Below are 17458 nucleotides of genomic sequence, written 5' to 3'. Positions count from 1 at the left end.
GTGTGTTTGGGGTGAAGGGGAGGGTGGGGGTGGGGGTGTGTTTGGGGTGCAGGGGAGGATGGGGGTGGGGGTGTGTTTGGGGTGAAGGGGAGGGTGGGGGTGGGGGTGGGGGTGGGGTGAAGGGGAGGGTGGGGTTGGGGGTGCGTTTGGGGTGAAGGGGAGGGTGGCGGTGTGTTTGGGGGACTGGTGTCGGTTCTCAGAGGGAGGTCCCAGTTGGGCCGTGAGTTGTGTTTCTATCCTCAGGCGGGAGGCGGTGTCAGAGCCGCGCTCGGGACGGTGCAGAGAGACAGAGAGAGGCAGCGGAGCGGATAGTTGGTGCAGAAACTGGGGGAAGTTTGTTGCGAAGCGGCGAGATGAGCGGCTTGGACAGGATGGGCGGTGAGCAGAGAGGTTCCAGCCGGAGGACCAGCACCGCCAGCAGCAGCGGGACTGCGGACTGTCCGGTGGGAAACACCCACTCAGTGTCCGCCGGCAGCTACTGGCAGGACCCGCTGGCCATCGACATGAGCCGGAGCGCAGTGCCCGCTCCGAAGCACCGCAGCCGGGAGCTCCGGGCTGTCTATGTGATCAATGAGGGTCCGGGTCCGCAGTCCCAGGACAGTCTGTCCCTCAAGTGCCTCCGGGAGGCTTGTGAAGATGCCCATGCTGTCCTACAGACCGTGCCCTTTGGCAGGCTGGTGCTGGGGGAGACTGGTAGCCTGGATTGCTTCTACAACGCAGGTGAGTGCCTCCCCTATCTCCTGTCCTCTCTCCCTCTACCCTCTCCCCATCTGCATCCCAACCCCTACCCCCCTCCCATCTGCATCCCAACCCCTACCCCCTCCCATCTGCATCCCAATCCCTACCCACCTCCCATCTCATCCTAACCCCTACGCCCCTCCCATCCCATCCCAACCCCTACCCCACCTCCCATTCCATCCCAACCCCTACCCCCCCTCCCATCCCATCCCAACCCCTACCCCTACCCCCTGCCCAACTCCCATCCCAACCCCTACCCCCTCCCGTCCCAACCCCTACCCCCTCCCGTCCCAACCCCTACCCCCTCCCGTCCCAACCCCTACCCCCCCTCCCATCCCAACCCCTACCTTCCGCCCAACTCCCATCCCAACCCCTATCCCCCTCCCATCCCATCCCAACCCCTAACCCCCGTCCAACTCTCATCCCAATGCCTACCCCCTGCCCGTTCCCACCCCAACTGCTAGCCCCCCGCCCAACCCCAGCCCAATCCCTACCTCTGCCCATCCACATCCCAACCCCTACCCCCTGCCCATCCTCAACCCAACCCCTTAAACCTTACCCCTGACACCTATGGAATAAAATGATATTCTTGTAAACATATTTGTACAAAAGTTAGCAGATTTTTGTGATAGGCTTACAGTTAAGTTGGGGAAGGTGATCACAAGAAGAAATTCTTGTATTTAAAAAAGACTTGTATTTACACATGGAATGCAGTGAAGCACTTCACAGAGATATTAGCAAACAAAATTTGACACTGAGCCACATGTAAGGAGAGATTAGGGCCAGTTCCCAAAAACTCCGGCCAGGATTTTCTGACCCCGCCGTGGGAATGTGGATGGCCAGCCAAAAATCCATTGACTTTTAGTGGGACTGGAAGATCCAAGTTGAAGGGAATTCCATAGCTTTAGGGCCTCACAGCTGAAGGCATAGCCACCAGTAGTGGAACGATTAAAACCAGGGATGCTCAGGTGGCTAGAATTGGAGATATTGTTTCAGATCTGAACCGGTATCTCTCAAGGATAACAATCCTTCTGAGTCCTTCTTTGGACAAAAATGGAGTGACCTCGCCCTCAGATATAATCCCTTCAAAATCCCTCATATACCTATTTACACCCTCAGTAAATATATTGGATGGTAATGGTTTCTCTCAAACTTCACCCTCTGGTGCAACATTCTGATGAGCAGACATTTCTTCCAATTCAACGTTGGGAAGACTGAAGCCATTGTCTTCGCTCTGTTCTCTGGTTTCTGAGCCAAGATGTCTCAGAGGGCTGTGAACTTGGAGGAGATTAGACGGATAGGGAGGGACAAGGTAATGGAAGAATTTGAAAACAAAGATGAGAATTTTAAAATTGAGATGTGACCTGGAGAGCCAGTGTAGGTCAATGAGCACAGGGGTGATGGGTGAACAGGGCTTGATGTGAGTTAGGACATGGACAACAGTGTTTTGGATGACCTCAAGCTTACAGAGTTTGGAATGTAGGCGGCCTGCAGGGAGGGCATTGGTATAGTAATGTTTTGAGGTAACAAAGACATGGATGAGGGTTTCAACAGCAGGTGAGCTGAGGCAAGGCTGGAGTTAAGCAATGTTACACAGGTGAAAATAGGAAGCCTTACTGAAGACATGGATATGTGATTGGAAGCTCATCTCAGGGCCAAATAAGATACTGAGGTTACTAACAGTCTGTTTCAGCCTGAGATATTTGTCAGGGACATGATGGAGTTAGTAACTAGGGAAAGAATTTTTGACAGGGACCAATATTTTTAATTGGTGAAAATTTCTGGCTCGTCCAGTATTGGTTGTTGGATAAGCAGCCTGATAATTGAGAGGCAGTGGAAAAAGTCAAATGAAGATTCACAATCTTGGGAAGTCCAAAGGCGCTTTACAGTCAATTAGTTATAAATAACCATAATCCACAAAGGACTAAAGGCATCTTTCTTCATTAGAGAGAGAATTAGTTATATATGGCTTGAGGGGCCCCACTCCATAAATGTGGGGTAAGGCGAGGAGGCAGGCCTCCGTAAAGTGGAAAAGTTGAGTGAGGTTTCACTCAATTAGTGGATAGCAAGGTCCCACTGACACAATGAAATAAATGACCAGGTTATGTGTAGTTTGTTAATTTTGTTTGAGGGATGAATATTGACCAGGACAAAAGCGAGAACTCTTGTGCTCTTCTTCAAAATTGTGTCATGGGTTCTTTTAGGTCTGCTGGAGAGGTCAAGTGGTCAGTTTAACATCTCATTTGAAAGAAGCACCTCTGATAATGCAGCACTCCCTCAGTACTGCACTGACGTGTCAGACTTGATTGTGTGTCCAGCTCATCTTGTCCATCAGACCCACCTGCTGTTCCCTTGACCCTATTCTCACTAAACTATTGACCACTTAACTTCTTTCCTGGTCCCCATGTAACTGATACTAATGGCTCTCTCTCTATGCACTGTCTCTCTCTTTGAAATCTGCCGTCATCATCCCTCTCCTCAGAAAACCAACTCTTGACCTCCACCATCCTTGCAATCTACCGCCCCATCTCCAACCTTCCTATCCTTGAGTGTGTGGTCAGATAAAAAATCCATGACCCTCTTTACCAGAGCTCCATGTTTGAATTGCGCCAATCAGGTTTCCACACATGCCATAGCACTGAAACAGCTTTTACCAAAGTCACAAATTACAGCCTATGTCACTGTGACAAAGATAAACTTTCCTTCCTTGTCCTTCTCTACCTGTCGGCAGCCTTTGACATGGTTGACCACACCATCCTCCTCTAACATCTCTCTAATTGTCATCCAGCTGGGTGGGACTGCACTCACCATTATTATCTAATTGTAGCCAGAATATCACTTGCAATGGTTTCTTTTCCAAAGGTTCCAGCAGACAGTAGCAAATATAGCCCACTATTTAATGAAGGAGGGCGAGAGAAAGCAGAGAACTACAGATCTGTTACTTTGACATCGGTAGTGGGGAAAATGTTAGAATCTATTATAAAGGATGCGATGACTGGAGACTTAAAAAATAATCTTATGATTGGGCAGAGTCAACTTGGATTTATGAAAGAGAAATCCTGTTTGAAAAACCTGTTGGAGTTTGTTGAAGATGTAAGTTGTAGCTAGATAGGGAAGAACCTGTGGATGTGATGTATTTGGATTTTCAGAAGGCTTTCAATAAGATCCCACACAGGAGGTTAATAAATAAAAATATAGCACATGGGATTTGGGGTAATATACTGGTGTGGATCAAGAATTGGTTAACAGACAGAAAACAGAGTAAGAATAAACGGGTCATTCTCAGGTTGGCAAGCTAGTGGGGTACCGCAAGGGTCAGTGCTGGGGTCACAGCTGCTCACAATCTATATAAATAATTTGGACGTGGGGACCAAATGTAATATTGCCAAATTTGCTGATGACACAAAACTAGGCGGGAATGTGAATTGTGAGGAGGATGCAAGGAGGCTTCAAGGGGATTTGGACAGACTAAGTGGGTGGGCAAGAACATGGCAGATGGAATATAATGTGAATAAGTGCGAAGTTATCCATTTTGGTAGAAAAAACAGAAAGGCAGAGTATTTCTTAAATAGTGAGAGGTTGGGAAGTGTTGATGTCCAAAGGGACCTGGGTGTCCTTGTCATGATTCAATTAGGAAGGCAAATGGTATGTTGTCTTTCATTGCAAGGGGATTTGAGTACAGGAGTAACAAGGTCTTGGTGCAATTTTATAGAACCTTGGTGAGACCATGCCTGGAGTATTGTGGAGAGTTTTGGTCTCCTTATCTAAGGAAGGACATACTTGACATGGAGGGAGTGCAACGGAGGTTTACCAGACTAATCGCTGAGATGGTGATGTTGTCTTATGAGGAAAGATTGCGGAAACTGGAATTCTCTAGAATTTCGAAGAATGAGAGGCAATCTCATTGAAACTGGCAAAATTCTTACAGGGCGTGACAGGGTAAATGTAGCTAGGATGTTTCCCCTGGCTGGGGAGTCTAGGATCAGGGGACATACTCTCAGAATAAGGGGCAAGCCATTTAAGACTGAGGTGAGGAGGAATTTCTTCACTGAGAGGGTGCTGAATCTTTGGAATTCTCTATCCCAGTGAGCTGTGGAAGCTCAATTATGGAGCATTTTTAAGACAAATATCGAAAGATTTCTAGATACCAATGACATCAAGGAATATGAGGATAGTGGCGAAAAATGACATAAAGGTAGAAGATCAGCCATGATCTGTTTGAATGGTGGAGCAGGCTTCATGGGCCAAATGGCCTACTTCTGTTCCTATGTCCTATTTCCTCTGTTCTTCCTGCATGTTCACTGTTACCTCTGGTGTCCTATTCTATTTCTCATCTCCATGCTGCCCCTTGGTGACATCATTTGAAAGTACAGCATTAGTTTTCACATGTGAGCTGATGACACCTAGCTCCAACTCACCACCATCTCTCTCAACTCCTCCACTGTTTCCAAATTACCCGACATCCAGTGCTGGATGAGCAGAAATTTCCTCCACTGAAATGTTAGGAAAATTGAAGCCATTGTCTTCAGTCCTTGCTATAAACTCCTGCAATATAAACTACTGCTTCCATCCCTCTCCCTGGCAACAGTCTAAGGCTGAAGCAGACTGATCACAACCTTGGTGTCATATTTGACCCCGAGATGACCTTCTGACCACATATTCGTGCCATCGCTAAGTCCGCCTATTTCCACCTCCATAACACCGTCTTGTATGGCCTCTGCCTTTGTTATTGCTAGACTTGCCCATTCATACGCACTCCTGGCTGATCTCCTATATTCCGCCTTTCAGAAACTCGAGGGTGCCAAACTCTGCTTCCCATTTCCTTACCCGCGCCAAGTTCCTTTCACCTCACACTCTTGAAGTAATGCATTGATTTTAAAATCCTCATTCTTGTTTTCAGATTGAAAGTTTCAAGACTGAGATGGATAGATTTTTGTTGGGTAAAGCTTTTGAGGATATGGAGCAAAAGTGAGTGAATGGAGTTGAGGTGCAGATCATCCATGATCTAGTAGAGTAGCAGAACAGTCTTGAAGGGCTTGAATGGCCTGTTCCTGGAAATCTAATATCAGTCAACGGCCTCTCGTCACTTAAGACCCTTGTTAAAATTCACCTAAGATCAAACTTTTAGTCTTTCCTTCCTGCTGTCTCCTTTGGCATTGGGTCTGTTTCTCCTCATACTTCTGTTAGACTCTTAAGGTTAGTTCTCTATATTAAAGGCCACTTCTGAACACAAGTGAGAATGATAATCCAGGAAAACTTTCCTCCTAAAGGCTATTGAGTCTGGGGGTTGATTGAAAATATCAGAACTGAGATATTTAGATTTTTGTTGGGCATGGGTGTTAAGGGTTCTGGAACATAGGTGGGCAGAGGGAATTAAGATGCAGATCAACCATGACCTAACTGAATGGCAGACCAGGCACAAGAAGATGAATGGCTTATTCTTATGGCTCAAAGTTTACTGGGAATTTCATCAAAAGTTGTTCCCACTTCCAGCAATGTAACTTCATCGGAGGTATGGTAGACACCCCTTTACTAAGGAGCCGATTTTCCATTGTTTGTTCATTTTGAGCACTTCTGACTGCTGTCTATAAACATAGTATATAACAAAAATTTTTAACTTTTGATAATTAGCTGAAGTGTTACAGCTGAGCCCTGCTGAGTAAACCAAACCTTTTGGAGGTTTGATTTTGGAATTTCACCATTTGCAGGCTTTCTTTCTCTATCAGTCAAAGAACAAGAACAAAGAAAAGTACAGCACAGAAACAGGCTCTTCGGCCCTTCAAGCCTGCGCCGAACATATTGCCTGTCAAACTAAAACATTTTGCACTTCCGGGTCCGTATCCCTCTATTCCCATCCTATTCATGTATTTGTCAAGCTGCCTCTTAAACACCACTATTGTACCTGCCTCCACCACCTCCCCCGGTAGCGAATTCCAGACACTCACTACCCTCTGCGTAAAAAATTTGCCCCGCACATCTCCTCTAGAGTTTTCTCTCCTCACCTTCCATCTTTGTCCCCTAGTAATTGACTCTTCCATCCTGGGGAAAAGCTTCTGACTATCTACTCTGTCCATGCCACTCATAATTTTGTAAACTTCTATCAAGTCACCCCTCAATCTCCGTCACTCTAGTGAGAACAATCCGAGTTTCTCCAACCTCTCCTCATAGCTAATAACCTCCAGACCAGACAGCATCCTGGTAAACCTCCTCTGCACCCTCTCCAAAGCCTCCATATCCTTCTGGTAATGTGGCGACCAGATTTGCACACAATATTCCAAATGTGGCCTAACCAAGGTTCTATACAGCTGCAGCATGACTTCCCAGCTTTTATACTCAGTACCCCTGCTGATGAAGGCAAGCGTGTCATATGCCTTCCTGACTACCTTATCCACATGCACTGCCACTTTCAGTGACCTGTGGACCTGTACACCCAGGTCCCTCTGCTTGAAGATGCACTTAATGGTTCTGCCATTTACTGTATAATTCCTACCTGTATTAGACCTTCCAAAATGCATTACCTCGCATTTGTCCGGATTAAACTCCATCTGCCATTTCTCCGCCCAAGTCTCCAACCGATCTATATCCCGTTGTATCCTTTGACAATCCTCTTCACTATCTGCAACTCCTCCAACCTTAGTGTCGTCTGCAAACTTAGTAATTAGCCCAGTTACATTTTCCTCCAAATCATCTACGTATAGTACAAAGAGCAAAGGTCCCAGCACTGATCCCGCGGAACACCACTAGTCACAGCTCTCCATTCAGAAAAGCACCCTTCCACTGCTACCCTCTGTCTTCTATGACCAAGCCAATTCTGTATCTATCTTGCCAGCTCACCTCTGATCCCGTGTGACTTTACCTTCTGTACCAGTCTGCCATGAGGGACCTTGTCAAAGGCCTTACTGAAATCCATGTAGATGACATCCACTGCCCTTCCATCATCGATTATCTTTGTCACTTCCTCGAAAAACTTGATCAATTCAGTGAGACACGACCTCCCCTTCACAAAACCATGCTGCCTCTCACTAATAGGCCCATTTGCTTCCAAATGGTAGTAAATCCTGTCACGAATCTTCTCCAATAATTTCCCTACCACAGACGTAAGGCTCACCGACCTGTAATTTCCTGGATTATCCCTGCTACCCTTCTTAAACAATGGAACAACATTGGCCATTCTCCAGACCTCTGGGACCTCACCTACAGCCAGTGAGGATACAAAGATTTCTGTCAAGGCCCCAGCAATCTCCCCCCTTGCATCTCTCAGTACTCTGGGGTAGATCCCATCTGGCCCTGGGGACTTATCCACCTTAACAGTCAATATAGGGAAAGTTAAAATCACCCACCACAACAACCTGCTCTCTCTAGATTGTCAGACTACTTGTTCCACATCCAGATCTGGGTGAACAGAAATTTCCTTCAGCTAAATATTAGGAAGACAACAATCATTTGTCTTTGACAACTGCCACAAACTCCATTGCCTCTCTGCAGTATTCATCCCTTTCCCTGGCAACCATCTGTGGCTGAACCAGACTGTTCACAACCTTAGTGTTATGTTTGATCCTGAGAAGAGCTTCCAATCACATATTCGTGCCATCACTATGACCGCCTATTTTCATTTCCATAACATTGCCTGGCTCTGATCCTGCCACAGTTCATCTGCTGCTGAAACCTTCATCCTAGACGCGACTATTCCAACACACTCCTGGCCTGCCCTCCCACATTCTGCTCGCCATAACTTTGAAGTCATCCAAACTCTGCTGCCTCATACCAAGTCCCATTTACCTATCATCCCTGTGCTTGCTGACCTGCAATGGTCCCCGGTTAAGCAACTTGTAGGCTTCAAAATTTTCACCCTTGCTTTCATGACCCATTTACTTTCTATCTTGGTAACATCCTCTAGTACCACAAATCTGCACGTCTCTAATGCTGACCCCTTCAGCCTCACTGATTTTAATCGCTCCACCATTGGTGGCCATGCCTTCAGCTATCAAGGTTTCAAGCTTTGGAATTCCCTCACTAAATCTCTCTGCCTCTCTTTCCTCCTTTAAGACATTCTTTACAACCTGCCTCTTTCACCAAGCCTTTGGGCACCTGTCCTAACATTATCTTATGTGACTCAGTGTGAAATGTTGCATTACTCCTTAAAACACCTTAGGTTATTTTATTGTGTTAAAGACACTATATAAACACAAGATGCTGTTGTTGTTGCACTTGCAATTTTCCAACTCCAGGGGTGGAATTTTACGGCCCCTCCCATTGGTGGGATCTCCTGTTCCTGCTGAAGTCATTGGAGTTTTGAATGGCTTGCTGCATTTTACAGCCCTGTCCCTGCCACAACAGGGCCATAACATTCCACCCCAAGTCAAGCGTGGCACCGATTGAGCCAAGGATGTCCAAGAGTTTCCAGTGAGAGAATTTGAACACGTGTTTGTGAGAGATCATTCCAGAAGCAGTGAAATCTTGTTTAAATGGTTTCTGGAAAATAAATAGAATTTTCTCTACCTATTGAAGATAGATAAAGAAATAAATTTGTTCTCATCAAACTATACATACATAAAAATTAAATCCATGCAGTGACTTAGCAAGGTAGGCAGTTCGGGGCAAAAAGACAACTTCGAACAATTTGACTGCACAATTACCTTTTCCATTAGAGTTGTACAGGAGATAGGACAAAGCGGTAATGCTCCCCATTCCTAGAATGAGAGTCATATAGCACAGAAGGAAGCCATTCAACCCACTGTGCCTGTGCTGGGTCTTTAAAAGAGGGAGATGGTGGCATAGTGGTAATGTCACTGGACTGGTAATCCAGAGGCTCAGGCTAATTCTCTGGGGACATGAATTCAAGATCCACCAAAGCTACTGGTGGAATTTAAATTCTAAACACATAATCTGGAATTGAAAACTGACCTTAGTAATGGTGACCTTGGCACTATCATTGGTTGTTGTTAAAACCCATCTGGTTCACTAATGTCCTTTAGGGAAAGAAATCTGCTATCCTTACCTGGCCTGGCCTGACCTACATGTGACTCCAAATCCACAGCAATGTGGTTGATTCTTAACTGCCCTCTGCAATGGTATACTAAGCCAAGGGCAATTAGGGATGGGCAACAAATGTGGCTTTGCCACATCTCACGAAAGGTTAAATTTTTAAAAATCAATTAGTCTCACTCCATTGTTTTTTTCCTCGTAGCTTTGCAAATATTTCTTTTTCAAGAATTTGTACAATTCCCTTTTGAAAGTTAATTATCTATTTCCATTGCCCTGTCAAGCAGTGAATTCTACATCCAAATAACTCTGCATAGAGAAAAATCTTCTCATCTCCTCTCAGATTCTTTTGCAATTGCTGATGAGCCTGAGTGAGAATGCAGGGAGAACCAAGCACCTATACCCATGCCTGCATGTTGGTCATTAAAAACAATTCCTTAACTTTTCAGTTGTGAGACTCCAATATAGTGAATGGAGTTTCATTGATATTTTTGAGCAGTATGATTGACTCACCTTTTTAGGAGCTTTGGCTAATTGTTAATTGATTGTTTTCATTGAGTTTTATGTATTTGCTTTGGATGTTTTGGATCAGCATGTTCCCTACTTATTTAGTTGTGATTCATTGCTATTTTCTGAGTATGAAATTTCGATTAGTCATGTTAGGGTTGCCAACCCTCCAGGATAGCCCTGGAGTCTCCAGGAATTGAAGATCAATCTCCGGGACACTACTGTGTGCATATAAAGATAAAATATTGTGGATGCTAGAAATCTGAAACAAAAACAAAAAATGCAAGAAAAACTCAGCAGGACGGCATGTGTGGAGAGAAAGACAGAGTTAATGTTTCAAGTCTGTATGACTCTTCTTCAGAGCTCTGTGCAGGCCTGGAGAAAAATCATAGGGACATAAAAAAATGTTTTTTTTGGTCATTTTCTTTGAACATTTCTCTGTACCAGATATAAAAATATTTAAGATGGAAAATAAAGGCTGTTTGGCTGACAGGCAAGCATTATCCATTTGGTTAATGAGTCTTTTTTCTTTCCAGTTGGTGTAGAAAGACAGTGAGTCACAGGGGTGGATGTATTGGCTGACGAGTGACTGGAATGTGGGGGCAAGTCATGTGATGAAACCTCCAGGAATATGTACAATCACAGCTGGCAACCCTACAGCCAATATGCGTGGTACATACATTTGCATCAGAAAACCAGTGACAGCCAAGCGTGACACTGAAGTATGATTCAGGAAATGTAATGGGCAAACCACATGTTTTGTTTTTTGCAGCATCTTATGCGCACACACAAACGCAGATCTGCCATGGTGGTGCTCACAGCAAGTCAGATAATACTTTAGAGTGACAGGAATGTTAATTTGGATCTTTGCCCTTTTAATACTGCAACACCTAATTGTTGATGAGTCAAAATAAATTCAAAGGTCATTCAGAGTGTAGTTGTTGTAAAATCAGCTTGACATGGGAATGTGCTTGCCAAGTTGAGGCTGCAGCTCAGAAGGACCAAGTATTTTAAGATTGTTTTCTCCTTGTCATAGCCAAAGAGGAAATGTTGAGGTGGGGTTTCTTTGACTTCTCTCCAAACAGCTAAGGCTATTTTTAAAGTTAAAGTGTCCATGCATTGTAGCTCCCATGTTAATGAGTGTTTTATGTTGGTAGACTTATCTCCAAAAATCAATGGCTTTGATTCTTTTTTGACAGATTGTTGCATATGCTAATTAGTCACAAGAAATTTAATTAAGCGTAACACTTACATTACAGGTGGGAAGGAAATGTATCTCTAGCCGCCATAAGTCATGGTAACTCAAATACTACGCTCTTTTAGGAGGGCCATGCTATATTACGAATTACTCAGGTGCTAAGGGAACCTCTTTCCCTTTAAGGATACGAATTCTAGTTGTTATTGGGTAAGCACTGGTTAGTTTAATTGCTGTTTAGATGCTAGGTCACAACTGTAACACTTTTTAAAAGCATGTTTACTAAGACATTACAGACATTCTTTGACTAGTGCCAAATAACTGCTTTTTGTTTTAGTTTGATTGAAAACTCCATCATGCACAGACCTGCTTGCTCCTGTGCAGTTGTTTCATCAAACCCTTTAAAAATGTGACACTTAAGAAAGTGTGCCAGCAGTGTGATGGTATCAGTGATACAAATCCACTGACGGTAAATTGAATGATGCACAGGGAAAAGAGCACTAGGCCATATTGTGCAGGACATGGATTTACGATAATTGGCTGTAGAACCAGAAGTTATGCATACAAACTTAAACAAATCAGGTAAATGTATGATGCATACTATGCATGCCAGAGGTAAAATGCCTTGTATAATGGATAGTGTTAGGACCACTGCCAGGGTATTGCTAATGGTAGGTCAGAGGTTAGGGTGTTTGCTACAAGATCCAACTTATCTTCTCGTCAAGTGAGGGGGAGGGGGTGGGGGTCAAGGACTATGAGTTCTGACAGAGCTCTGGAATTTTGCACGCGCACGGACTGGGAATGGCGGCGCATGTGCAGTCCAGTGTTTTGTAGTTCTTCAGGCCAAGGATGGGCCCAGTGTGCCTGCCAAAACTTGATCATGTGACAGGGAGCAGACCACCATAGTCAAGAAGAATTCCAGACAGTGGATAGGGAGAGGTCCCAAAGGAAGTCCCAGACAGGGGAAATGGAGAGGTGAAATGGAGAGGCCGCAGTTAAAAAGAAAGGAGCAGAGAAAGAGGCTCCAACCAGAAAAAGTGCTGAAGTTGGCAGACTTTAAGCAATGATGGCTCAGGAGAAGTTCTGGAGATTGAAGAAAGCAACAGAAGGTTGGCGATTCCATTCTGCGGGCCGTTGGGGGTGAAGGTACCCCTTTGGAGCAGTAATGCTCTGCTCAGTGTGACCGAAGAACTGAAGTTGTGCTTGTGAGTTGGTCCTGGAGGACAGACTTGGAAATCCAGGGGGATGGAATCTCAGGAGATGAGATTGAAACCCTGTGAAGTGAGCTGTTGTCGAGGTCACCCGAGTTGAAGCAACTTTTGGAGACAATTCCAAGGTTAGATCTTTGAAGTTGAAAACTGGAATCCTTTGTGAGAGAGGCAGAGTTCCAATGATGTTAGTTGACTCATAGTGTTTACTGACGTTTGAGTGGATTGCTGAGAAATCCATGGGATCTGTCTTGGTTGCATTTGCTATTTAGTGTGTAGGAAAGTTTTATTACAGCTGTACAGGGCATTGGTGAGACCACATCTGGAATACTATGTACAGTTTTAGTCTCCTTACTTTAAAGGGTACAGTTGCATTAGAAGCAGTTCGGAGAAGGTTCACTTAACTCCTTCATCCCAGGAATCAGTCATCTTATGAGGAAAGATTGGACCAAGTTGGGCCTGGATACAGAAGAATGAGAGGTGATCTTATTGAAATAGATGAGACCCTGAGGGGACTCGACTTGGCAGGGTAGATGCTGAGAGGATGTTTCCCCTTGTGGAAGAGACCAGAACCAGGGGACTCAGATAAGAGGTATCCCGTTTAAGACTGAAATGAGAATTTTTTTCTTTCAGAGGGTTGTTAGTATGTGGATTCTCTTCTCCAGAGAGCAGAGGAGGCAGGATTGTGGAATATTTTTAAGGCTGAGTTAGATAGATTCTTGATTATCAAGGGAGTCAAAGGTTATCGTGGGCAGGTGGGAATGTGGATTAGAGACCACAAACAGATCAGCAGCCATGATCTCATTGAATGGCAGAGCAGGCTCGAAGAACAGAATGGTCTGCTCCTGCTCCTAATTCGTATGTTCAGAAAAAATGAACTTAGTTCGCATATTTCTTTCTTAACGAAATATCTATTCAAAAATAATCTAAATTACCAAAAAGTATCTGATTAAATAAATATTTTTTCAATTAAGGACCTTTATTCAGATTCTCCCCACACTTGAGGAGTGCTCGAGTTGCTGCTCTTCCTGCTGCTGTTTTGAGTTCCCTGTCAGAAGCAAATATCATTAGAACAGTTGGATTTATTATTTGGGAAACAAATGACAATGTTTCAAAGTACAAGGTTTCACTTCTCATGCATGTAACATCCTGTGTTTGCCAAATAAATTCCTGCTGTTGAAAATAATAAACTACATCCGATGCTCCAATGAAATTTACTTCTGATAAGATTCCAAACTACATGCTTTACATTGTGTTGATGGTTTTATGCATGAAATCTGCGTGCATCTGTGAGGCTGAGAGTTTTGTGGATAGCACGTTTTTAGACATGGTCACCCCACAGCTTACAAAAGTGCAGACAGAGAGGGAATGGGTGACCATCAGTCAGAAGAAAGGTGTCAGACAGGTAGTCAGGAAATCCCCAGGGTGCATCTTGCTTGAGAACCATTTTTCTGTGTTGGAAAACGGTGAGAGCGACGGTTCCTCTGGGGAGTGCAGCCACGCTCATTGCACTGTGCGTGGCTCAGCTGCATGGGGGGAGAGGAAAAAGAGGGGAAGAGCAATAGTGGTAGGAGGTTTGATAGTAAGGGGAATAGAAAGGCGTTTCTGCAGCTGTAGACGTGACTCCGGGATAGTATGTTGCCTCCCTGGTGCCAGGGTCAAGGATGTAACTGAACAGCTGCAGGGCATTCAAAAGGGGGAGGGCAAACAGATGTTGTAGTACATATTGGTACCAACGACATAGGTAGAAAGATGGCTGAGGTCCTGCAAGCAGAATTTAGGGAGCTAGGAAACAGATTAAAAAGCAGGACCTCAAAGGAAGTAATCTCTGGATTACTTCTGGTGCCACGCGCTAGTGAGTATAGAAATGAGGTTAGTCCAGATGAATGTTTGGCTGGAGAGATGGTGCAGGAGGGAGGGCTTTAGATTTCTGGGACATTGGGTCCGTTTCTGGGGGCGGTGAGATCTGTACAAGGCAGATGGGTTGCACCTAAACTGGATTGGGACCAACATCCTTGTGGGGAGGTTTGCTAGTGCTGTTGGGGAAGGTTTAAACTAACTTGGCAGGGGGATGGGATCCTGAGAGGAGGTTCAGCAGGGGAGGATGCACAGCCAAAATTAGAAGAAAGAGCAAGTGAGTCTGGAAGGCATAGAAATTATAGGCCAGTTAAGGCACAAAGGAGTTTGGCAAGGTTGGATGGTATTTATTTTAATGCAAGGAGTCTGACGAATAAGGCAGATGAGTTGAGGGCACAAATTAACACATGGAAGTATGATGCAATTGCTGTCACAGAGACATGGTTGAGAGAAGGGCAGGATTGGCAGCTCAATATTCCAGGATATAGGGTCTTCAGATGAGGCAGGGTAGGAAATAAAAAAGGAGGGTGTATCGCAATATTGATCAAGGAATCAATTACAGCAGTAAGGAGGGATGATACCTTAGAAGGCTCCTCAATTGAAACCACATGGGTAGAAATAAAAAACAAAAAAGGAGCAATCGCATTACTGGGAGTATACTATAGGCCCCCAAACAATCAGAGAGAAATAGAAGAGCAGATATGGAGGCAAATTTCAGAGAAGCATAAAAATAATAGGGTAGTAATAGTGGGGGATTTCAACTTCCCCAACATTAACTGGGTTAGTCATAGTGTGATAGGTTTAGAGGGAGCAGAATTCTTAAAATGCGTCCAGGAGAATTTTTTAAGCCAGTAGGTAGAAGGTCCTACATAAGAGGGGGTGGTCCTGGACTTAATTTTAGGGAATGAAGCTGGGAAAGTGGTAGAGGTATCAGTGGGGGAGCATTTTGCAGATAGTGATCATAATTCCGTTAGATTCAAGGTTGTTATGGAAAAGGACAAGGATGGGCCAGAAATCAGAGTTCTAAATTGGGGGAAGGCCGATTTTAATAAGATCAGATATGATTTGGCCAGAGTGGACTGGAAGCAGCTACTTTTAGGTAAATCTGTGTCTGAGCAGTGGGACTCATTCAAGAAAGAAATAGAGAGAGCATTGGGCCAACATATTCCAGTAAAGACAAAGTGTGGGAACAACAAATCCAGGGAACCCTAGATGTCGAGGGATATACAGGATTGGATAAAGAGAAAAAGGGAGGCTTATGGCAGATACCGAGGGCTCAAAACAGCAGAAGCCCTAGAGGAGTATAGAATGAGTAGGGGGAAACTTAAAAAGGAAATTAAGGGAGCAAAAGGAGGGCATGAGACAACATTGGCAGGTAAAGTAAAGGAAAATCCAAAGTTACTTTACAAGTACATTAAGGGTAAGAGGATAACTAGGGAAAGAGTAGGGCCCATTAAGGACCATAGTGGTAATTTGTGTGTGGAGCCAGAAGATGTAGGTAAGGTTCTAAATGAATACTTTGTGTTGGTGTTTACAAGTGAGAGGCACGATGTGGGTATGGAAATCAGGCAGAAGGACTGTTATATAATTAAATAAATTAGCATAGAAAGGGAGGAGGTTCTAAGTGGTCTGGTGGGCTTAAGAGTAGATAAACCTCCAGGCCTGGATGAAATGTATCCCAGGCTGTTGAGTGAGACAAGGGGGGAGATAGCAGGGGCGCTGGCAATAATTTTCAATACCTCTCTGGTCACAGGAGAGGTGCCAGAGGACTGGAGGATAGCCAATGTGGTACTGTTGTTCAAGAAGGGAGAAAAGAATAAACCAGGGAGTTACAGGCCAGTCAGTCTAACCTCAGTGGTGGCGAAACTATTGGAAGCAATTCTGAGGGACAGAATTAATAGTAAAATTAAGGCAGGGATTAATCAAGGACAGTCAGCATGGTTTTGTTAAGGGGAGGCCATGTCTGACCAATTTGATTGAATTTTTCAAAGAGGTGACCAGGTGTGTAGATGAGGGCAATGCAGTTGACATAGTCTACTTGGACTTCAGCAAGTTTTTTGACAAGATCCCGCAGGGGAGACTGATAACGAAGGTAAGAGCCCATGGGATCCAAGGCAATTTGGCAAATTGGCTGAGTGGCAGGAAGCAGAGGGTAATGGTCGAGGGGTGTTTTTGTGACTGGATGCCTGTGTCCAGTGGGGTTCCACAGGGATCAATGTTGGGTCCTTTGCTGTTTGTGGTATATATAATCGGTTTAGACTTGAATGTAGGAGGGTTGATTAGTAAGTTCGCAGATGACATGAAAATTGGTGGGTGGTAAATCATGAGGAGGATAGCCTTAGATTACAGAAGGATCTAGATGGACTGGTCAGATGGGTTGATCAGTGGCAAACGGAATTTAATCCGGATAAGTGAGAGGTGATGCACTTGGGCAGGACAAACAAGGCACGAGAATACACGATGACTGGTAGGACCCTGGGAAGTACCGAGGATCAGAGGGACCTTGGTGTGCATGTCCACCGGTCCCTTAAGGTAGCGGGACAGGTAGATAAGGTGGTTAAGAAGGCATATGGGATACTTGCCTTTATTAATCAAAGCATAGAATATAAGAGCAGGGAGATTATGTTGGAACTGTTTAAAACGCTGGTAGGCCACAGCTAGAGTATTGCGTGCAGTTCTGGAATCCGCATTATAAGGAGGATGTGATTGTACTAGAGAGAGTGCAGGAGAGATTTACCAGGATGTTGCCTGGGCTGGAGAGTTTTAGTTATGAGGAGCGATTGGACAGACTGGGGTTATTTTCCCTGGAACAGAGGAGATTGAGGGGGAACATGATTGGGGTGTATAAAATTATGATGGGTACAGATAGGGTAGACAGGAAGCAACTTGTCCCCTTGGTGGAGGGATCAATAACCAGGGGGCATAGATTTAAGGTAAGGGACAGGAGGTTTAGAGGGGATGTGAGGAATAA

At 44.7% G+C, this 17458-nt stretch overlaps 1 protein-coding gene across 1 annotated transcript in view; it reads left to right on the top strand.

Annotated features, from left to right (window-relative positions):
- Positions 1-256: 256 nt before the first annotated feature.
- The window catches only part of LOC121291737 (mitogen-activated protein kinase kinase kinase 5-like), a 264733-nt gene continuing 247531 nt past the window's right edge, over positions 257-17458 (top strand). The window contains exon 1 of the mRNA XM_041213244.1: positions 257-720. Coding sequence (XP_041069178.1) covers positions 354-720 — 367 coding nt within the window. The 5' untranslated portion in view covers positions 257-353. The remainder of the gene's footprint in view (positions 721-17458) is intronic.

The sequence above is a fragment of the Carcharodon carcharias genome, chromosome 19 (assembly GCF_017639515.1).
Source record: "Carcharodon carcharias isolate sCarCar2 chromosome 19, sCarCar2.pri, whole genome shotgun sequence".
Classification (NCBI taxonomy): domain Eukaryota; kingdom Metazoa; phylum Chordata; class Chondrichthyes; order Lamniformes; family Lamnidae; genus Carcharodon; species Carcharodon carcharias.
This window is presented reverse-complemented; position numbering and strand designations above follow the sequence as displayed.